The 23,565-nt window shown below is 40.2% G+C and overlaps 1 protein-coding gene across 4 annotated transcripts in view; it reads left to right on the plus strand.

Annotated features, from left to right (window-relative positions):
- Window positions 1-23,565, plus strand: part of LOC119912138 (RNA-binding Raly-like protein) — a 107,925-nt gene that overhangs the window by 81,407 nt on the left and 2,953 nt on the right. For 3 of the 4 annotated variants that reach the window (XM_038731163.1, XM_038731171.1, XM_038731179.1), the window contains exons 3-7: window positions 12,318-12,393; window positions 13,428-13,475; window positions 14,783-14,964; window positions 20,771-20,887; window positions 22,503-22,672. In XM_038731163.1, the coding sequence (XP_038587091.1) occupies window positions 12,318-12,393; window positions 13,428-13,475; window positions 14,783-14,964; window positions 20,771-20,887; window positions 22,503-22,672 (593 nt within the window). The remainder of the gene's footprint in view (window positions 1-12,317; window positions 12,394-13,427; window positions 13,476-14,782; window positions 14,965-20,770; window positions 20,888-22,502; window positions 22,673-23,565) is intronic. The other variant, XM_038731188.1, reaches the window with a different exon arrangement.

Raw genomic sequence — 23,565 nt, forward strand, 5'->3', positions numbered from 1 at the left:
CAAGAGACAGAGCTGGTGCAAAGAAATCCAGGCGCTTCTTGGCCAAAGAACTGGGAGAAAGTGAAAAAGCATGAAGATGTTGAGCTGTGGACTTTACCTGCCAGCTATTAGGCCAGAGAGACTGCTGGAGACTTCCTGTGGCTGTAGACTGCAGGTCCAAACCCCGCTCCTGTATGGTTAAAAAAATGAACAAACCTGGTGGTGCTTGAAATGTGAACAGGATGCAACGTTTCTGTGTGGTGATGAATTCGGATGATGGACAGTAAACCTGTTGATGCTAAGGTGTGTTATTACCAGGTTAAATTTCATATTGTAGACTGGTATGTTTCTAAAATAAAAAATCTATTGTTGTTGGTGTCGCAAGGTGCACTTTTAACCACCGGGGTCCAGATGATATAAATAGCCTTAATTCAACAGCTAACTTACTTTAAGCACCTTGGTCAGCTCCTTACGTGTCTCATAATGCATTAAAACTCTGCAAAAATGCAATCAAAGTCATCAGGCATTTCTTCTGTGATCGGAGTTCCAAAAAAACTGCAAATTCATAGTCTTGGTGGGTTCAAGCACAAGCATCATTCGGCACTGGTGACAAGAAATAGTGAAGGACTGCTGTAACTGATGGGTGACATTTCACTCAGTGGGCTTTGCGCTCCTTTTTTGCCATCAGTTAGTGTGGGGATTTTAGCAGCATATAATGCATCAACGCTCAAACGACGGATGTGTGTGTGACATACAACTGCAAGGGGGTTTGTGTAGGTGTGACTTTCAGGATGACATAGTTTGAGACTATAGAAATTGTATCATTCATTGTCTGGGCACAAGCAGCTCTTATTTTGAAATGTAAGTGCTACATAGACATGATAAAAATGTAGTACATGAAAGGCTTTTACAAATAGTGATTGTTCATTAATTAGAAAGCAATAATCTAGTAAAGATATCTCTTATGTTTGTTATGAATGTGCTGTGTAAAACCCATCCCTCTTCAGTAATACCCATAGAGGAAATTTATCTTTGTGCTGTTCGCTTTGTTCTTTATCAAAAGGTGAACTCTGCGCCTGTGAGAGTGGTTTTGGTGTTGCCTTCTGTGATTCATTTAATTAGGAAACGAAAACCTCTCAGCCTCTATTTTCCTGTTAGGTTGAGCATGAGCAGGTTTGAGTTGAAGTCCATAAATATTTAAGATTTTGCAGCTCAGGAATCTTTGGAGATCAAATGGGGTTCCAGCCCACTGCGCCACTGGGATTTGTTTCCTGTGTCTCTGTGTGTTGTGTGTGTGTGTTATATACTTGTCCGTGTACAGTAAATGGTTCCATCTATAGGGCAGAGGAAGACTTTGAAGCATGATACATGCTAATGAAGACTGATCATACATAGAAATTTCCTCGACTCTTGTCCGCAGCTTTTTCCACCACATGTCTGGGCCTGAGCTCCCCTAGTTTCAGTAATTCAGCAAATTTCTGTTGTGATTGAAGGCTGCAGCGCATGACAAGTGAATGTGTCTTTCTGTGCTGCAGATGTTAGTTTGTGGCTTATTTGTGTGCTGTGCTGCTGATCATGGAAGGAGGGGTGATGCCTCTTGTGCCCCAGAAGAGGCACGCTGTTAAATCTTCTGTCAAATGTCCTCCATGTATCTCAAGCCGTGAGTGTGAGTGAGAGCGTTTTTCTGCCTTCCAGACTAGACTTCTTTTCAGCTTAGCTCCATTTTGCCCAAAATTTCAGTTTGCATGTCCATGGGAAGGAATACAAATCATGCGCAACACAATCCTTGGTGGAGCTGTTAGGGTCTGCTGCTCTGCTTCTCTTGAATAAATCACAAGCAATTACGGAATATAATCCGTTCCAGATACTCTAGTTGCCTCCTAAGATGGAGTTGCTACAGTTTTAAACATTCACCAGCTGTGCCTTCGCACTTTAGTTGTTTTTTTGTTTTGTTTTTTCAGACCTGTCCGAGCAACCGCATCACACTCCACTCTTTCCTGGAGATGTGATTTTATATGTCAGAACGGACCTAATGAGACTCCTCTGTCGATGGTGAAATTATGTGACAGAGTTGTCACAAGATGTCGCTCCCCGGGAGTCCTCCTTCTCCCCCACCAGCACCTCCGCTCGCGTTTAGTGGAGCAAAGGCTGTGTGGACCGTTGCCAGGAGAAGCGCCAATCAGTGTGAAATAAAGACAAGCATTCAGTGACACTCAAGCACACACACACACAGAGTGACACATGTACAAGCGCTGATGCACGGAGAAAACACCAACACTCACAAATAAATGACACCTTATTATCCATGTTCCTGTGTGCCGTACACTTTTTGTGGGGGGAAAAAAAGATTTTTTTTTTGTCTTATTGCGAAGAAGCAGAATATTTAGAGCAACAGGCTTTGGTGAATGACGTTTATTAATATTGGATCTAATGTGCACAGTCGACAGATATGACTTCAGCGGGGTGCCAGTAATGAAGAAGGGTGAAATGAATGTCTGTCAAGTGTCATGGCAAGCACGCCAAAATAATTAGAGAACTTGTAACATCTCACTCCGTCTCTCTTCCTATCACGGCGTTCGTCACGCGCACACTCTCACACCCATGCAGGGACGTGTAACATGGTGTCTGAAAGGCGAGCACAAAGTTACATCACATTTTCGTGCATGTAGGCCAGCAATGTAACCAGTGAAATTTCTCTCAATCAGTCATTCTCTTTATTTCCTGGTTTAAATGAAATATAAATGTCTAAGTGGGAATTTTAAAGCAGCGTGATGTTAGAACAACTCAAAAGATTTCTGTTGTAGGTTCAACACTAAAGAGCCCAAAAAGGGGCCTATTTTTAGCAGTGAGGAAAGTCTGCGGATAACCTGATTAGCAACGGTTGTCATGATTGTTTCTCAGAGGAAGCTGCTTTGTGTTTGTTTTCATGCCTCGCTCCCCGCTGCTAAGCTTCATCACCATGCCATGTTCATCTGCCCAGCCGCCCGGATCGCTTTCTGTGAAGTGCATCATTGTTGACTTGTGTGAGACAGCTCCTCGGGTTTTACAGGTCACACAGATGTGATCTCAAACCGATGCCAAGCTTTTTTTATCTGCTCTGCCGGGGGCCTGAAGGGGCCGAGGATTTTGAGCTGATCCCCCTGGACTTTGGTCCGTGCAGCCTCCGACAGGCACCGAGGCAGAGCAGCAGACTGAAAGTCACACTCGAGTGTTTACAGAGGGAGAGATGTCCCAGTTTTGTAATGGGATGTTCACTGAGATGTTGTAGTCATATAATAAAATGGCTGTTTATTGAACTCTGGTCTGTATTATAGAGTCAAGGTGTGGAAGGTAGATGTGATTTTTTTTAAGCACTGTTCATCGTTGTCAAACCAGGGAAAGGGATGATTTTGGAAAATCCCTACAACATAGAAGTAGAAATGAAACAGATAATGAATCGGCCACAATTGTGTTAAATAATTATTCATTATCTTTTTAAAGCAAAAATGACCAAAGATGTATTGGTTCAGCCTCTTAAATGGTAACCTTTGATATTAAACCAAATACAGTTGTTTTGGACAGTTAGTTGTACAAAAGGAGGATGCTGTCCAAGCTACATGTCATCTTGGACAATGTCTCCCACCCACTCCATGACATGCTGGTCAAACACAGGAGACAAGACTCATTCCCCTCAAAATGCACCGCAGAGTGCCACAGGAAGTCATTCGTGCCTGTGGCCATCAAACTCCTTAACTCCTCCCTCAAAGTGTCTGACACACAGACACTTAGTTAGTTATTAAACTGGACATTGTAGTGCAATACTTCAATATTCTCTGTTTTAATCAACGTGCAATATTCTCAGCTATAATTCTGCTTCTTTTTATTCACTGTTCATCTCAATTTCTTTAATGTAAATATTGTACGTATCCATACTCCTTTATATGTATATTTTTTTGTATTTTATATTTACCTACCAGCTTCTATTATTATTTCTATTCCTTGATGTGCAATGTGTGCAACTGTGACACAAGAATTTCCCCTTGGGGATTAATTAAGTATTTCTGATTCTGAAAACAAGCAAGGATGTCACTTGGGTGTTGGGGAAATTTTAAAATGAGCATTTTAATGACATTTTGTGGACCACAAAAAAAGCCTAATTATTAATTATTTGGAAGATGGTGATAAAATTATTGTTCCACGCAGATTTCTTGTTCAGAAATGATTAGTGACTAGTGAAAACTGACTAACAACCACAATTTTGGTAATTGATTAATCATTAGCCATTTACAAAGCAAAAAATACCAAACATTTGCTTTGCCAGAGTTCTTAAATATGAGAGTTAAATTGAACCTCATCTCTGGGTTTTGGAATAATGGTCAGACTACAAGCTGTTGAAGACTTCACCTTGGGCTTTGGGAACTTGCATTCTTGTACAGATTACACTTTAATTTATTGTCTGAGAGTGAAGTGAATAAAATATGAGGTCTGATTCAACATAAGGCAAGTCGGCTTTTGTGAAATCAGAACCTGTAGGTGCACAGTCATCAGGCTATACCTGCAGTATGGCCTTTATCAGTCCTTGGAAATATATCAAAGAAGCAAAGATGAAAGATTTATCTGGAGTTTTATGGTGCCCACACCAGCCAGAGCCTCGCTTGCAAGTCATGATGTACAGCGTTGGGTATCAATTCCTTCATCTCAGACCCCCCACCTTCCTCACAGACTGGTCCAGCTTCAGAGAAGTTAGGAGACCAGTTACCCATACACCTGCCTGTCCCTCCTTCACCTGCTTGATTCAGCTCTGGCACTCACTTCTTGCCTCTTTGCATACGTCTCTCCTGCTGAGGAACAATTTGCATGATTAGTTACTTTGTTCAATTAATTAAGAGCTGGGGAGATTGACGCCAGAGTTTCTCGTTCCATGAGGAGATGATCGGCAGCTCCCTCGGCGTCCCGCCCTGTCATTCTTCCTTTCCTCGTCGCTGCCTTTTTAATGTTTGTCATCAAATAGGCAGTTGGCGTTCGCGAGGAGAGGAGAATGAAATGAAAGAGCACACACAAACACTAAACATTTGCTGGTTTTGAGTTCTCAAATATGAATATTTGCTGCTGTTTTCATTATTACACATTTTGATTATTGTAAATTCAGCCTCATCTCTGGGATTTGGACTGATGGTCAAACTATTGAAGACTTCACCTGGGCTTTGGGAACTTGTGGTGGGCATTTGTTACACTTTTTGCTGTCTTTTAGACTAAAAATTTAAATTAATCCTATATTTTTACCTATATTTTTAATCCTACATTTTCCGTAAGGAAAGTAATACTTGTGGTGTTGATAGTTAGTATGCGGTGCATTTGCAGTGAAGGCAACTGTGTATTCTCTGCATTTAGTAAAGCAATCCAATGTGAAATAATCAGCCATCGCAAAATTCGGATTCTGTAAATAATACAATCTAAGCTACAGCCTTGTTTTCTTTAGTAAAAGGAAAAAGCATATTTTGGAGCTCAACAAAAATGGTGTGGAATCTTTTTTTGTACTAATTTTGCTTATTCTGATGCACAAAATCGACTGACAAAGCGATAATGTAATTTTTCATGTCACTGTAACTTCATCGACAATAATAATGAGTGTGAAAATAGGGGTGAATGATGTGCGTCATATCCTCACATCAAAGTGTAATGTAGGGCTGTTGTCATTATCGATTGATCTGTTGACTATTCTCTTGACAATTAATCGTTTAGGTTACAAAATTTCTAAAAAATAGTGAAGAATTCCCATTACACTTTTGCAGAGCTCAGTGTAACATCTTCAATTTGCTTTTCCTTTATTTGACCAGCATCCCAAACCTAAAAGATATTATTTAATATACTATAATGTATGACAAAAAAGCATCAAATCCTCATATCTTACATGCTGGAACAAGCAAATGTTGTTTTTGTCTGGGGAAATTACTGAAGCGGTTAATCAATTATTAAAATAATTACAGAATAATTTTCTGTTGATGTTGACTACATAATGAATTGACTAATCTCTTCAGCTCTAATGCAATTTTATACAACAAACTTAATATATTGTGATAATATTTATTAATAGTTCAAATAACCAGAAATGAATGATTTTAGAAAATCCAGATAAATAAATATAAATAAATAAATAAATAAAACACATAATCAAAGTTACCTCATCAAGTTGTTAATCCAGTATTGCCAAAAAGCATTAATTATTGTTGCTCTTTGATTTGCAATGTTGCTCATACTGGCTTAACAACTGTACACCCAGAGATATTAACGCAATACATCATCTCAGGGTGAATCGTCATGCCCTAAGTTAGAGTCAATAAATGATGTGGCCCATATCATGAATGTTAAAATTGTGACCTTACATGTCGCAGAACAAAATGTTAGTGTAAACTAAAAGTTTCAGAACAATGTAGTGAGCAACTTCACCTTGAACTTTGATTGAAGATGCTCCTGAATAGCCCCGTTTGATGTCTGATCTTCAAAGGTTCCAAGAACAGAGCATTGATATGCAGATAGTCCCCCCTTGTCTGCTCGCCACTCTTTTTCAATGTAATTAGTCAACAGCCGTCCACAGCGCTAGCCTGCAGCGAGTCTCCTGTTGTGGAGAGGTGTCAGTAAACAAGTACTGAATTTGTCCCCATGTTGAGAGGAAAAACGTAAAAGATTACTTCAGTTTGAAGGGGCCGCAGTGCCTTGTGACCTTGATTGACGGCTTGCCAGGCATAGAAAAGTAAGAACATGGCTAATGTCTGATTGAGGTTGAAGCGAATGAAACGTGAGGTCTGATTCAGCTTGAAGTCCGAACCAGTCAGGCCACAGTAAGGATCCAGTTTTAATGGTATATTAAGTTGTTAGTGTATACCTGCAGTCTGGTTAGTACTTGGAAACATATAGAAGCAAAGATGAATCCTTATCTGGAGCTTTAAGGTGCAAACACCAACCAGGGCCACGCATTCTGGTCATGATATACAGTGTTAGGTAATTAGATGCGGAAATTCCTTCATGTCAGACCCCCCGGCTTCCTCGCAGACTGGTCCTGCTTTGCAATTCGAATGAGTTAGGAGACCAGTTTCCCACATCTCTACCTGTCCCTTCTTCACCTGCTTGATTCAGCACCGTCACTCACTTCTTGCCTCTTTGCTTACGTCTCTCCCGCTGAGGAACAATTTGCATGATTAGTTACTTTGTTCAATTAATTAAGACGTTGGGGAGATTGGCGCCAGAGTTTCTCGTTCCATGAGGAGATGATCGGCAGCTCCCTCGGCGTCCCGCTTGCCATTCTTTCTTTCTCCGTCTCTGCATCCTTTTTTTTTTGTTTATGTCATCAAGTAGGCAGTTGGCATATGGGAGGAGAGGAGAATGAAATGAAAAGGCAAGCAAAGGGAAGAAGTAACAATGTGTTGTAGAGCCATCAGCTCTAGCCCATGAGGGATTTTCCTCTTGGTTTTTTGGAAAGGAAAAGACACATTTCTCATTCCTTCAAGGTCCTCGCTGATGTTTCTGAATGGGAGTTTATTGCAGTCAATCAACTGGTCGCTGTGCTGCACGTCTGTGATATGACTCCAAAGGCGACACCAAAGCTATTTAGGTAATCAGGTGGTGGAAAGACTTTTTGTACCTTGATGGTGGCAGGGTGTTTTACATTAGAAAGGAAAATATCACAGGTTTAATCCCACTGACATGACTGCAAGACATTTAAGCTTTAAGTGAAAGCTCTGTTCCAAAATGTTCTTTTAATGAAATCATCAGCATAGAAAGACGTGACTGATACTATAGGTTTACATCATGCCCTTCAGTTTTAGAGTTACGTGACACAATCTACCCGTCTCTCTCCCTCTTTATGACCTTGTGGTGACACCTGCCACCCGTGCCTGTTCTTTGAAGCCTCAGGCAATTAGCTGGTTTTACCTCCTCTGCTTGAGAGTAAGAGAAAGGGTAGATGGCTTCTTTCAGGAATAAACAGAAAGAAGGAGAGTTTGACAGTTGTGTGCTTGCTCCAGTAGTTCATTCATATTCCTTCCAGGAATATACGGGTGTCCTCCTGTTCCCTGCATTCTCACAAGACTCTCACTCTCCTTATGTTTTTGGGTCCTGTTGATTTTCACAGGAGTGCCTTCTCATCCCAGTGATTCCCCGTGCAATATGTTGCCGTATGCCTCAGTTTATAGCCTTGCTTTATTCAAAGCCTCGACTTCTATTACTCTGGCTGTTATTCATCACTTGCTAATGAAAGGAGGGGAGAAATAAGACTTGGAAAGCTTTACTTGACAGCGCAGGTGTCCAACAGGATAGGCCCCACAGGTGATGCTCGGCACTGAAATGTTTCATAATGAGCTTCCTGTGTGTGCGCTCGCAGAGACACGGGGCGAATTACGGGATGTGAGAGTGATGGATGGCGAGAGGGGGTTAGATATCGTCTTGTGTGAGTGAAGGAGGAAGGGAAGGTGATGGAGGGAGAGAAAGTGAGGTGAATGGAGATAGAGAAAGATACGTTGAAGGATAGGGTGAGGCCGAGGGCAGGAAGCGTGAGCAAGAGTAGTCTGAGAGAGACAGAGATGTAAGGCAACAAATGAGACCAATAAAACACATTGGCAGGTTGCTTCAGGGGGAGTCACGGATCCTTGTTTTCTCAGCAGAGGAACACAGGTCTGTCCACAGTGATTACTTATGCTCTGTGCCTCTGTCTGTCTTTCCTCTGCAATTTACCTCCAGAACTTTTACCCCCCCCAATTCTCCAGGCAATAAAAGTGTTCAGTGTTCACCTTAAATGTTTATACATGGCTGGTTGTGTTTGTTTCAGTATCTGTAGATAGACAGACACCCTCTCTCTCTCTCTCTCTCTCTCTCTCTCTCTCTCTCTCTCTCTCTCTGAGAAACAGAAAATAAGAGTCAAGCTCAAACATGTCTATAAATAATTTCAGGGCTGCAAAATTCATTGCATCATGTGTACGTTGGCCCAGCTGCAAGGTCAAGCCCTTTTGTCTCATTCGCTGCCCAGACAGAGCAGCACAACAGACCTTAAAAAACCCTCATTCAGCACCGCACAGCACAGCTCCGCCCTGGTCCCTGTCTGACAGAGCTGCAGATTGAGCAAGCGGACAAGCCCATGGCCAACAGCTGAAAACACTGAATAAGGCACACAGTTGTGGTCCCTGATCCAGGATGCCCCTCATACCAGCCTAAGTTGTTAGTGCTACACACAAACAGTGTGTGTTCTGCTAAAAGCTGAATTGGAGATGATCCTTAAGAGCATGTCTTGCCCAAACAGAAGTTAGAATAGTATGAAAACATGCCAGTGTGCTACACACTCCACCGCTGCTCATAGAAGCCCATCTAAAGTAGTATTTAATTGTTTTTTAAAGGAGGATGGCAAAAAGTCTTTTTGGCTGAACATCATAAAAATGTAATAAACCATTTCAGGAATAAAATATAAACTTTCAAGGAAAATGAGCAGAGGCACTATTTCACACAGCAAATGCAGTATATTTATTTAGTTTGACTATTGTTTAGGCTGTCATCTATTAACTTTATTGATCAGCAGACAAGATGCGTTTTGGATTTGGGTGACTGGGAGAAGTCGTACCAGTACTGAAGTACCTGGCTGTCACATATGTACAGTATGCATTAGCTTAAGTAGAGCTGCAATTAACAATTATTTTGATTATTGATTCATCTGACTTTGATTAATTGTTTTGTCTATGAAATGTCAGAAAATTGTGAAAAATGTCGATAACAATTACCCCAAAGGTGACATCTTCGAATGTCTTATTTTGTGCCCACCCACAGTTACAATGAAAAAAGGAATACTCGTATTTAAGAAGCTGGTGACAGCAAATATGTCTGTCAGTCATGTCGTTGATGAAATCGACATCATCGACTCGTTTTAGCTCTAAACCTGCAGTGGACTCTTGAACTCTTGAACCAGACCAATCCTGACAGTCTCAATCACACTGGGAAGCCTTTCTTCTGGCAGATGCAACACTTGTGACAGAATAGCAAGGATTTGTCTTAACAGAGTGCTGTATATGAACTCAATAAAGAAGAATTTTTTTAGATTAGTGTACTGTATTTAATAATACATTACGTTTATTCATTTAGCTGACGCATTTATCCAAAGCGACTTACAATTGCTAAGTATGTCAGAGGTCGCATGCCTCTGGAGCAACAAGGGGTTAAGTGTCTTGCTCAGGGACACATTGGTGTCTCACAGTGGATTCGAACCCGGTCTAAATGGTCTCCATGTGGATCATGTAAGAAAATTTCAGGTTAATGAGCAAAATCATAATAATCTCCTAAATCAGCTTCATGGTTAAACCCAACATGCTCTTTCAAATACACACACACACACACACACACACACACACACACACACACGCACACACACACACATACACACACTCGTTTGCTCATTTGGTCATGTAGCTCGGCGTAAAAAGTCTGTTTTAGCATGTCTAAGTAGGTAGTATACAAACAGACCAGGGTTTAATCCTATTTCTCGTGAGAGCAGCCACTGGGAGAAGGAGGGAAGAGAAGCTTATTTTCACCCCAGCGAAATTCCACTCCTGGGGGGTTGGGGCGCTTCCACTTGTTTGGTGTTTGGTTTTTTGGGGGGGTGGGGGGCACATAAATTATATAAGCAAATGCGTATTGCCGAAAGGGACAAAATTATAGTGAGAACATGACTGCATGCAAAAAATAAACTATTTGGTCAGACTGTGCAGAAAGCATTAAGTTGTTCTCACTTTTTTGCCTCAAGCGATCCATATTCTTCATAATCCTCTGTGTCTTTTATTCATCTTTTTTTTAAGCATAACGTTTGTACAGCTCATACCTGACCTCAGATATGGATGAGAATGCTACTCTTACTGCTAAAGCTCAGTTAAAGGAGTTATTCTCATGCACCATTCTGGGCTTAACTTCATGGATACAGCCATACACCCCAAATTTCTGGGCTGTTCTCCTTGTCTGTTTGAGTGTTTTACTTGCTTATTTTGACCCACTGGCTCCTCTCCCGGAAACCACTCTGACTATGCACAAAATACGAGGACCTTGAAACACCCTTGGCACGGCACAGATAGCGATTTGAAAAATTCCACATCACCGACTGGCTTGGTCACAAATCTGTACACCTGATGGTTAAAAGAAAATGTATACAAAGAACGAACAGCCGGCTATAAATCAAAGCTCCACTAACATCCAGCTTTTGTTGGAGCGTATTCTTTTTCATTGTTTATATGTTTTCAAGTGCTCCCTCCTGTCTTCCAACAAGGATTTCATTTTATAATCTTTCCAGTGCACAGTGACAAGGTCTTCAGTCCTGCCTCGGTAAAATTGTCTTCCAAAATGAACCTCAACATTTGTGAATGTGTCCTGCTGTAGCACAGCTTTGTTTGCTACTTACTTAAATGTCGCATGAAAAGTTCAGTTTTACAGTGGAAAAAGCACAGAGCTTCCAGAAAACTTGAATTGATATTTTACTCACTTATGAAGTAGTACTTCTTTTTTGCTCCCTTGTGCTCAGACACTGCTTTGAGCTATATGCGGTACCATCATTTCCATCATGAGCCGTCACTCTGTGTGAGGATTTTGTTGTTTCACTTTCGACACACTTCTCCTTTTCAAGCAGCGGTGCTTATGTGAGTTTTACTTTGTCCACTGACACTAGAAGGGCTTTACCATAACAGAAACATAGCGTAGTAAACACCCACACCATCAAAGAACAGGCCTAGCTGTACTCTAATTAATTTATAAATCGTGAATTTGATCAGATTCCCAGTCTTATTTGCTACTGACGTTCATACCCTGGGTCAACCCCAATACACCCACAAGTGGGGAAATTTTGACAGCAAAGTGGTGGGTCCAGGCTGCCTCCCCCAAGGGGAAAAAAGGAGTCATACACTGCAAATAGTTTTAACAATAAATGTGTTAGATTTTGAGTTCAAGTCCAGTGGTATCTAGTAATCTTTATTATGAGGAATACATTATGATTAGAGCATCTCACTGTAACTCAAAATACACGCCTTTCGTACTCCCTATGCATCAACCAACTCACGTCTCCTTTCTTTGTTTTTTAAAGAAAACCATCAAATTGTGCTGTTGTTGGCGATGCCTCACTTTGCCAGTAACGTTATCAGTCTCGTTACCAACTGTCTGTTATACACAGTGTGAGAGTGGTTCCACTTGATTATTATCCCGTCATCCGCTGATGTCGCATCAGCAGTATGTGGGTACCTCAGGTACACACGGTATATGGGTATGCATGATTTACGTAAAGGCTGCTCACTGCAGTACACAAATGACTGTCAATCAATTCCCTGTCTGTTTGTGTATTTTTGCAGACATAAACATGGCAGGCGAGCCAAAGCCATACAGGCCTAAAGCAGGCTCCAAACGGCCACTCTCAGCTGTTTATAGGTAAGATTTACCCTCTCTACAACATACTTCCTGACATGCAAATGTGCAGCTCTTGCCAGAAATATCTTTCACATCCTGCTCCTCCCACTGATGTAAATGTGGAGTAATATTTCATGTATCAGGATTCCTAATATGTACATTTTTGTTAATTTTGAACCTTGAATTTTTAATTGAGTTTTTAAGGCACTTCACATTTCCAAGCCTTGACCGTAGTTTGTTCAGCACGGGCCTGTAAAGCTCAAAGGAGGTGCTGTTGTATAAGCTTCATTAAGCGTGACCCTGATTTTCTGCCCCGTACACATCTCCTGGTCACAAACAGATCAAAGCAGTGCTTGTTTACTGCAGTCTAATGTGAGGCAGACATGTTTTTTCTATTCAACGGGACACGTTTTCTGTGTACTCTGTACTATTCCCTCCAATTTCCACCTTCCTGAATTGTTGGTTTGTTGCATTGCACATCTTATTTTACTAATTTATTAGTTTGTGTATTGTGTTATTATAAACCCTCATTTGCATTTTATAGCTGCAGCTGAAAACAGCCTAATGTGGTAATTAGGGAACAGGCGCAGGAGAGGCAAAAACCAACACTACACAACTCTAAATTGAAATAATAATGCATTAATCCTATTTAAAATTCCTGTGAGAATAGCAACATTTCAAAACAGCTCCTTCTTTGCACTTCTTCTTTTTATTTTATTTCTCTGAATTCTAAATTAGCCATTGTGAGTGGGTACTAAACATGGATTTTCCCCTCCAGGGTCTAAGAAAAGATTTTTCTTTCATTCTCTGACTGTATATCACTTTTTGTTGTTGTTGATGTGTGGTTTTTGCATGCCAGCATGGCTTAGGCTTGCTGCTTAACCTGCTCTGAGCTTTAGGCATAAACTGGAGCATGTCCATTTGAGTCAAAACAGCTTGAGTTTGATCTGCTTACTTTTGACAGATCCAAAATGTCTCCCCTTAATAAAACCCATCCCTTTCTTTATCTCTTTCTCCCTGCCATCCTCCTCCCCCTTCCATCTCTCTGTTTGTAGTGGTTATGAATTTGATTACGAGTACTACAGGGACGACTTCTACAGCAGGTATGTATCATTCACATTAGGGCTGCAGCTAACAATGATTTTAGTTCATTATTTCATCAATTCGTTGAGTAATAAAATAAGAAGAACTTTTGCTTGCCGGCACAGCGCAATTGACTTTAGCCTCAATACCTAATAAGCCTCAGTTTAGCTTCAGCTTGCAATCGGCGTGCACAAAAACACATGATTCGACTATCAGTCGACTATAGGCAGGACTTGACGATTCTGATTGGACTATGTAAATCCTTAGTCGGGGACAGCCCTAGATCCTAACTATGCATTTGACAACTACATAAATCGTTTTTTGCTGTTGTTCAAGGCCAAAAGTTAGCATCCTCACCATGTTGGAGACACAAATAAGAAGAAAAAGCACTATTCTTGTTTTGCAGTGTGGAACTAATTAGTCCCAGTATTGTAGGTATGATAAGAATATACAACCCAAACATAATCCTGTTTGGGTTGTATGATATAACTTACTTTCTATGTCATACTTTGTGTCTCATTTTTGTCCTTTTTTTTTTCAAACTGTAACAGCCTTTCAGGATGTTAGTAATGTGGAGAAATCCAGTGCTTAACAGACCTGGTGTGCCTAGTTACGAATTGGACAATCATGATTCAGGGTAGAGGTTTAGCAAACAGTCAATAGGGCTTACCTTTAGATTTTATGACTCCTCCTCATTAAAAGTTTCTCTTGTCAGATGTAATTCACTACTTCCCACAGAGGCACCCTCAAATAGTCAACTTGTCAAAATGTCTGAACAGATCAAGCATGCAACTCAAACATGCTGATGAAGGAACACTTGTTTTCTCTCTCATTTATCCGCCAATGATCAGAGTGCATTTCTGCGAAGACATTTTCTAAATGTCAACTTGTTGAGAGCCGTGACAGACGTCTGCTGTCACTGAGAACAGTCATAGCTGACACCTTCATTTGACATTTAGCACCCTCTTCTTTTCATCTTCTTCCCACAAATATACACGAAGGGATTATTTGCATGCATTTATTGGCCCGGATAGATGTACAGAAAGAGGGATATTGTTAGATTTGAACTGCAATGTCTACCTTTTTGTTTGATGTGTGCCATTTGAGAGAAAGGACCCAAGAGAAATTCATAGAAAATCTTATCTTGAAATACAATACTGGGAACAGATAATAGGCTTTAGAAAGAAGTGATGGTGAAATAAGTGGAAAAAAACTTTTAGCTCTAGTAGATGGACTCTTTCTGAATGCTATAGGGCCTCTTAGAAAAGACAGACTAGAAACAGTGTAAGAAGTGAAGTGTAATTTTATGGGTTTTTCCTTTCTTGAGGCTGTTTGACTACCATGGCAGAGTGGCCCCCCCACCCAGAGCCGTGATCCCCCTGAAACGCTCCAGGGTGCTCGCTCCATCCTCCCGCCGTGGGAAGACCTCCTTCCCCGTCAAAACATCCTCCTCTTCCTCCTCTTCATCCTCCAGACCTCCCACATCCTCCTCCTCCTCCGGGCTCAAACGTACGTACAATAAGGAGCTTTTTTACTTGTGTTCACACTGGACTAGCCAGATTTTTTTACTTTGTTTCCATTTTTATTTTTCAAAAGAGCACTGCCTAATTACGCTAATGGCGTGCTGTCCTTTTCAAAGAACCGAAGGCTTAATGCAAATCTCAAAACCATTGCTCTGAGAGAAAAAGACGGTGGCATGATTCAGCTGCACTACTTGCGCTGTGCCACTGCAAAAAGCTATTTAACTCACTCCAGCAGCTCAGAACAAGCCACATTGCAATGTAGAGCAAAACACTAAATCGCAAACACAAATATAATCCGAGCTTTGCGAGCAGCACTCAGACAGTAAACAGTGCTATTCCTGTCACCCAGGATCCATCTGGATCTCATTTGGTCTTCTGATTAACTGGTGATGCATTATAACCTCTTAAATATAATTAATGTGAGATTGGGGCCATCTCTGTGGAGCTGTGGTCAGCTGTATTTTGCTAAATGTTAAGTCTCTATCTGTAGCCTGTGTAATTGGCTACAGTGTTTGTTTCATTGTTGCCTGTCTAGGCCGCTGTTATCAGCGCGAGCAGCTTGGTAAGGTCTGTCAGGAGGACCCAGTTGCAGTTGGTGTTATAGAGAAAGGGGAAAAAAAGACAGCCCATCTTCCATCCTCTTTTTGGACAGAGTCAATGAATTCTCTCCTCTGTCTAAGCAGTGCTGCTGTACGTTTGGGAGACTAATTTGCCCCTGCCAGTGCTGTGAAAAATCACTGTTTGCTTTGAATTTGGCCTAGATAGATTGGACAGCAAAATACGGTTAGCTTGTCCGAACAACACGGTGGTTTAGCGTGGGCAGTTTGAACCACTTGGGCTGTACAAGTAATCAGTCACTTGAGGGAGAAAAAGAAACAGCATCATGAGGATGGATAGATTTGTGTTGTTCACATTAAACCCTCTTTGACACACATTGTTGATTGTCACTTTGACACATGACAAGGGCAGTTCTTTCTATTGAATAAAGACTGTGAATGATGAATGAATCTTTAATTTATGCTGTATTTTGTGAATTCACAGGCTGCAATGGGAATGGGACACAATCGTAATAAACCATTTGACCCCTTTCTTAAGAGCCACATGTTGAATGTAGGGTGTGCAAGATGGGTAGTACGCCTTCTCAGTGTTTTCTTTTTCTTTTACTCCGCTGTCAAAATATCTAATTAAAAAATTAAATGTAAAATGATTAACCCTTTAACAAGCATCCTTTTTTTTACAAGCTCAAAACTGATATGTTCAAAATAAAGTAGTTTTTATTCACTGTCAAAAAGTCAGAATTGGTCTTGTGATACTGAACTAGAGCTGTAATGATTAGACAAAATAATAGACCACTGGTTTCAGCTTTTAATGTGAATATGTTAATTTAAAAAAGTTTACACTGATATTAGGATCTCAAAATGGTTTATACTGATAGAATCATGAGGTGTTCAAACGATGTAAAGTTGGGAATTTACCAGGATGCCATCCTAAATCATGTAACAAGTGCTTGGATTCTGGGTGCTGCTTGTTAAGGGGTTTAAAACAGTATCCATATAATAATATAAAACACACAAGACACATCATGTACAGGTGTCTTTTGTAATGTAGGCGTACATCAGTGCATGACCAAGTATTAAAAATAGTTTTAAAATCAGGCTTCTTCCATTGTGTCTTTAAAAACCTGGCTCACAGAATGCCACTAATGTTTGTATGTCAGCTGGTAACTTTTTTTTACATCGGCGTCACCAGCCCCAAACCTTTTTGTCTGGTTTAATCTACACAGACCAGTGATTCAAGAGATTCTCACTATCCGCAAGATATAATTTTTGCAGTTCATCATTAGGTCCTAAAATTAGATCCATTACTCATCCCTAAATCTTTCCTAATGCTTATTAAATAACAATGGCTTTTTTTACCCTCTCTCTTTTTTTTAGCCCGGGTTATTTCAAGATGCTGCGTTGATGAAACGATGTTGGATTAGGATGTGTATGTTTTCTCTCCGCAGCTCATGTGACTGACAGCACAAAAGGAAAAAAGGCCTGGAGGCGGCGATAAATTAGAAACTGTTCAACACTTTCTTATCATCAAAGGACGACTAGTAAGCTGGCCAGAGCGAGCTCAGATAATGTTAGAATAAGGAAGTGAGCGTAGAGGTGTGCACATTCATGGATGTTGGCCTGTACACATTGGAAGCAGGTGATACTGCGAAGGAGATAAAAACACTTCAGCGTGTCCCACCATCGAGATATCCTTTATACCCCCCCCGCAGTAAGGTCGATTTCCTGCTTCTCTGTAACTTAAGGGTCGATGGCTGCTTTACACAACAACATGAGATTCACTCTTGTGATTTCCACACACATTTCCTTCTGGCATTATTACACCCCTTTTCTCTCTCTTTCTCATGCATACCTAATCATCCTGCTCCATTTGGATGCAGTATTAACAAATACAACACAGAATGCATTGGATCTTACCTGGGCAGCATGTGTTGTTTTTTAGCATGAATGCTAGCGAAAGATTAAAATATCGTCTTTTAATGAATCTAGCTAATAAGTGAGAATTTTTCTATCAGGCGCTGACATCTTCTCTGGCCGTAGATCGTTATAATTTCTGCATGTTTTTATGCTCATACATACATAATAGTCCACAGGCTTTCTGTAGGACGGGCTCTGCATTGTGATGTGGCGTGGGTGTAAATATGCATCAAAGAAACTAACTTAAAGAGCCTCATGCAGACATGATACCAGACAAGTAATGTTTTGATTCTGTACGTGTCTCCTGCCTCTGATTTTCCGGCTCAAGCTTTACAGGAATTCGTGGGTTTGTTTACCGAGCACTCATCCATCCTCTTTCCAGCCCTGACAAAATCTGATAGGTGTCAAAGAGAATTTTATGTTTTCTCCTCAACTTCTGGTGCCTGTTTTCCCCCCTCCTCTCAAAAAGATGACACATTTCAGCTGCCGAGGGTTAAGGAATAAGATTATCTTATTACTTTATAGTCTAAATTTTTTAATCTGCTCAGTTCAAGCTGCTAAGGAGTACACGTTTCAGCAACCGTGAGACGGGCCACATTGAATTAATGGTGACGTCCTTTTTTTAGATGTTCTTTTTTTCCAGCAGATGTTATTTCAATATGACATATCAAGGTTAAGACTCAAACTTTGACATGATACGCTTACACTTAATTTACCCAAAGCTGAGAAATGTATTGTAGAGTGAACACTGAGTGTAAGACCCAAAGCAAAGCAGGAAGGGGAGAGCAATTATTCATGAGGCAGTAAACAGAAGCCGTAGGAGGGCAAATTGTGCCCCTTGTTTCTCATGCGGAATTGTTAGTGAGGCAATGATCAGACAAAGTTGCAGTGAGTGTATAAAATGTCAGAATGCAATTGAAACACAATGGTATGTTTGTTTTTTTTTAATACATCTTAGTGTTCTAAACACAAGTCTTAAGCCTTAAAATAAAATTTAAATCTTTTTTTACTATTCTGGATTAAAAGACAAAAGCGCTGTTTTGCATCATGTTCAATACATGCCAATGGTTATTCACATTTCGACTTCAAACAAATAATAAAATGTGGATATTTCAGGGATGAGGTGCTTTTCATCTGCTAAAGAATCATTTGAACATTTCACAGCTTAAGTTCCTTTTACTATACTCCCTATGCTATGTTGAAATTTGCTGTTTGGACAGTTGTGTTCTCTGTGTTACACAGTTTGATAATGATTTATTTTATGCAATTTTATAACATATTCTGAGAATTGAATTTGGCATTAAGTTCATAAGCAGCTGTCAATTTTCTATACTTTTCCCGAAAGTACGGCTATTCTGTAAAAGTCTGCAAAGATATTTTTAAACAAGGGAAATATTAATTTATATTTGGAAACATGTTTTAGATTGTATGCTTGCCTATAGAATAATAACCATACCGTGTGACACCTGTGATTTCTGGTCTGTCCATGAGCAGCTACTTTATCAGAAATACAGAAGAGCGACTGATTTATCACCGAAGATACAAATACATTCCTGTGACTGCTTTATTGCAGTCCTAGCAAGAGCTGAGCACATTCTGGGTCTTAAATCACTTCACATACTGTACTGTTCACTATTGTTACCTTATTTGAATTACTGTGTAGAGGTTTAGGGAAGCACTTATCAACATTCACTACAGCCACTAGTCATAATGCAAAAAAGAGCCATGAGAATCATTCAGAACGTTGGATTTCGGGATCACACAAATTCATTGTTTCTACAGTCTAAATTGCTAAAATACCGTGATCTAATTGAATATCAAACTGCAGTATTCATGTTCAAAGCAAGAAATAAACTACTGCCTGGGAATATACAAAAGAAGTTCTCTGAGAGGGAGGGAGGGAGGGAGGGAGGGTACGATTTACGGGGAAGGGGAAATTTTAAGACTAATAGATTTAGAACAACAAGGAAAAGATGATGTTTATCAATTTGCGGAGTTAAATTGTGGGATAAACTAAATGAGAACCTAATGCAATGCCCAAACATATTCCTTTTCAAAAAAATTTACAAAGAAATTATTTTCAAGAGGTATCGAGAAGCACTGTAGTAAAAGTAGGAGTGCTCCTTTGTTTTTGTTTCGTTTGTTTGTATGGGGTTTTTGTTGTATTTTTTGCTGTTTGAAAAAGTACATAATCGAGGTTAGATAAATAAATACTTGTCAGTGGTCACTATTATTGTGTACATAAAGTGTGTGTGTGTGTGTGTATATATAATATATATATATATATATATATATAAAAATTGTTAATTCAAGGTATGTAAGAATTAAAGGGGTAGGAGTACATAAGTTTTACTTCTTCCTACTCCTTTTCGCACATGTGATAAAAGTATGTTAACACAGGAAAGTAGGGTACTTTTGCTGCTCATCTGTTGTTTTTTTTTCTCCTATTTTTTTTGTTTTATTTTTTTATACTTTCTCTTGCATGTTCGAAATAAAGATTTCAATTTAAAATGAAAACCACTCTTGTGTTTCTCCTGTTGGATTATTTTGTGAAGCAGCAATAGTAGGACTTGATCAATTTGCTTTACAATGACTAAACACAGCTCTAATATGGCTATAGGAGAATGAACAGTAAAGCGTGAGGCTGATATTAATTGAAACCGTAATGCTGGACTAACATACTGCATAATTTCCTGTTAATCCCTCATGCATGTGAAGGCAATTTTCACATCACACGGGAATGGCAGACTCCGCCAAAGACAATGAAAATTACTTTATACTGTAGAGAGGTACCAATAGAATGTACATTTATACATTTAATGGCGATTGCAAAAAAGGGGGATGCAGGATTAAGGCTTAAAACCTGAAGACACAAAGCTGCCATTTATAATATGCACCAATCAGATACTGTCTTAAAGTGTAAACACTCCCCATGTTTTATATAATCATGTAATGCCAACTGAAAGATAACATACAGCTTGTTCAAATACTGGCATTATTGAGCAAAACTTGAGCAGCACTGCACAGCATGGTGGGCGTAAGCCATGCACTAATCTTCAAATTGAAAGCAGCAGGTCCACAGTTTCAGCAGGATAACTTTACTGTTGGCCAGCTCGAGATGTTCTTCCCTGAGGAAAGTGTGACTCAGAGTGATGATATGATATCCAAAACTAAAAACTAAAAGTATTAACAGATGACAGCATGCAGTCTGTGATAAACTTTATGAAGCGGCATCGTTAAAATGAGTGTACAAATGAAATTAGGACAAAATAAACCCAACTTGAAGTAGCTATAAATGAATCTCTTTCTGTTCCTCAGCAGTGAAGACGGACCAGCTTCAGACTATTAAACGGGAGCTGACTCAGATCAAGATGAAGATCGACTCTTTGCTGGGACGCTTGGAGAAGATCGAGAAGCAGCAGAGAGCCGAGTCTGGTGAGAAGCAGAACAAAAGCTAGCTGGGAGAAAAAAGGGAAAAGGACAACCAACCACGGAGGAAGGGAAATTAAGGGCACACACGCTGGCCATAAGTCTTAGTGACATTGTGGGAGATAAGAGCAGTAGAGCTCTCCATCATAACATAGACAGATGTCAACGCCACGCTGACTCAGTTTATATGAGAGGTCTTTATAGATGCCTTACACTACAGGACAGTCTCGGAGTGCAGCTCACTGTGAAGGTCATTCAGACTTCATGTTGCATTGTGCATGTTTGCAATGTTTTCTTCAAACTCTGAAGCATTTTATCTTTTAACTCCATGACAGTTGGACACCAAATAAATCACACCATGTTTTGGTCATCCTCCAGGCAAACTGTTGTGTGATTTGAGTGAGAATGAAAACTAAACTAGACTGTAGAGCTAACAATGATGAAGGTTTTCTGCTCAGAAGGAAATGTTTGTTTAAACAGTTAGCAGGTGGTGGGATGCAGAAATATTTAAAATGTAAGGGCCAAAATGTGGTAAAAGAGCCAGTTAACAAGGTAATTTACCATAAAGATTTTAACTTCTTGGGCTTTTAAATTGTCCTTGAGATGTTTTGGTCTCTCCCATCTGTATTTGAATATAACTTGGGTCTGTGTCCCTCAGGGCTTTAAAGGTACCAGTGAGACTTTGTAATCAATTCGAAAAACAGGTAGCCAGTGCAGGGATGACAGAATTTATGGAATTTGGTCTTTTTGGTTCAGTTAAAAGCCCAGGCGGCTAAGTTTTGTTTGCAGATGCCAGAGAGCAAAGAGAATGACAAAGGTGTGAATAACAATTTCTAGGTTTTTGGAGAGTAATGGTCCACTCTTTCTAAGATGCAGAAAACATGATTGAACCATAGATTTAATGTGTTTATCTTAAACTTTGACTTCAAAGATGACACCAAGGTTGCTAATTTATTTGTGTTCTTCAGGAAAATACAGTATACATTGTTCAACAACAATGTGTGGTATCTAAAAATGAAATTTAAAATCAAATAAAACATTTAAAAGAAATTTGGTACAGTGTGTCAAGTAGAACATTAGCATGACACCCAAATGTCTCAAGTTATATATGTTGAGTTTTACAAGAGCATTTAGTGTATCCAGACATTTTAGCCTTGCTTAGCATAGAGCGCTAACACCTTGCCTACACAGCGAAAGCAGCACAGCTGCAGTCCTCCATCAGTGTCTACACTCACTCACTCACTTAATGTAGTCATGTACTCACCTGGGTTAAGTGGAAAGCTAAGAATAGAAGCTTCTGGTTGCGGTTACATTTGTAAAGCTTGAGTTAAATACAAGAATTTGTGCACCTGGTGTATACAGCTGCATTGTTTAAAATGAGTGTGTCTGTTCTGTTCTATGGACGACGGTAGCGTACAAAGTGTTTGGTGTTGACATGGTGTATGTTACTAGGTCACTTCTAGACGTGTATCGAGCAGTGCAGCCTCACTAGTGGTGGCAGCACTTTGCTTTGTTTCTGAGTTTGAAAAGAGAAAAGGCCAGTCAAAGAAACTCTTCTACCACTATGCGATGTGTGATCACACTCTTGAGTGCAATCTCTGTGCCCTCCTTTTTCACTCAGAGGCCCAGAGAAAGTACGAGGACAACTGCGACTCCCTGCATGAGGAGTCTGTGTCAGAGACGGCCGAAAACTCGGGGGAGGAGGCTGGCGAGGGAGCGCTAGACGTGGAGGCGGGAGAGATGACCGATGGAGGCGAGGACGACTACGATGAGGAGGGCAGCCACCATCTGGTAAGAGAAACAGTTGACAGGGCTGACAGGGAGGGAGAGAGAGAGAGCCAGGCACTTTGGGAGATCTCAAGTGGGCAGACAATGTTCGCCTTCTGAAAGTTAATTTTCCAGAATTATTCATGGCCACAGATCTGAGAGAGCGGGGCTTCACATGAGTGAATGGTGAGGGCGCCTGGACTGACAGTTTCTCCCTGTCGACCCCGGCTCAAACAGTAGAAGAAAGGCTCTTCACAGGCCCACACACAGGCACAGGCTCACACATACTTACAGGCTATAATTATAGCAGAGGACTCAAGATGGGACCAGCGTGGACTGGTGTGGATCTGACCGTGAAGTGGTGGATGTAGAAAAGAATGAAGAGCTTTTTCTTCACAAGGTCACTGAAGAAGTAGCATAAGTAAAGAAACTGCTAGAAAAAAGGCTGATCTGTGGATATCTATCTAGACAATGTCCATTTAAAAGAAATCCCACATGACCCATAACCATGTTTTCAATGGGAAAATTGGCGGAAAGATTTTATACTTTATAAACAAATTGGTGTCTGATGAAGGCGCTCAGGTCAGAAATGGCACATTGGCATCCTAATTGATTTTCATTGAAAGGAATGGTTTTCATCCTTTTTGTGCTTTGCATATTAAAAACTGAATCTCATTGAAGCATTTAAAATAAAATATGTAATTATGTCTTCTTTTCACTGCTGTGTTCAAATGTTTGTGCCCTTTAACTTTCCTCCATTTTGAACAGCAATTAAAACATTATTTCCCATAATTTTGCAGAAGTATTAAGTAAACCATATGGCCGCTCTGTTATATTTCCCACCGCACAGTTTTTCATTTTCAACCATTGACATCAAAGTAATTGGTTTCATCTGGGTTCAGCCATGCAATGTGGCC

This window comes from Micropterus salmoides, unplaced genomic scaffold (genome assembly GCF_014851395.1).
Source record: "Micropterus salmoides isolate LMB-PRFRI ecotype aquatic unplaced genomic scaffold, ASM1485139v1 Ms_hic_scaffold_1, whole genome shotgun sequence".
NCBI lineage: Eukaryota > Metazoa > Chordata > Actinopteri > Centrarchiformes > Centrarchidae > Micropterus > Micropterus salmoides.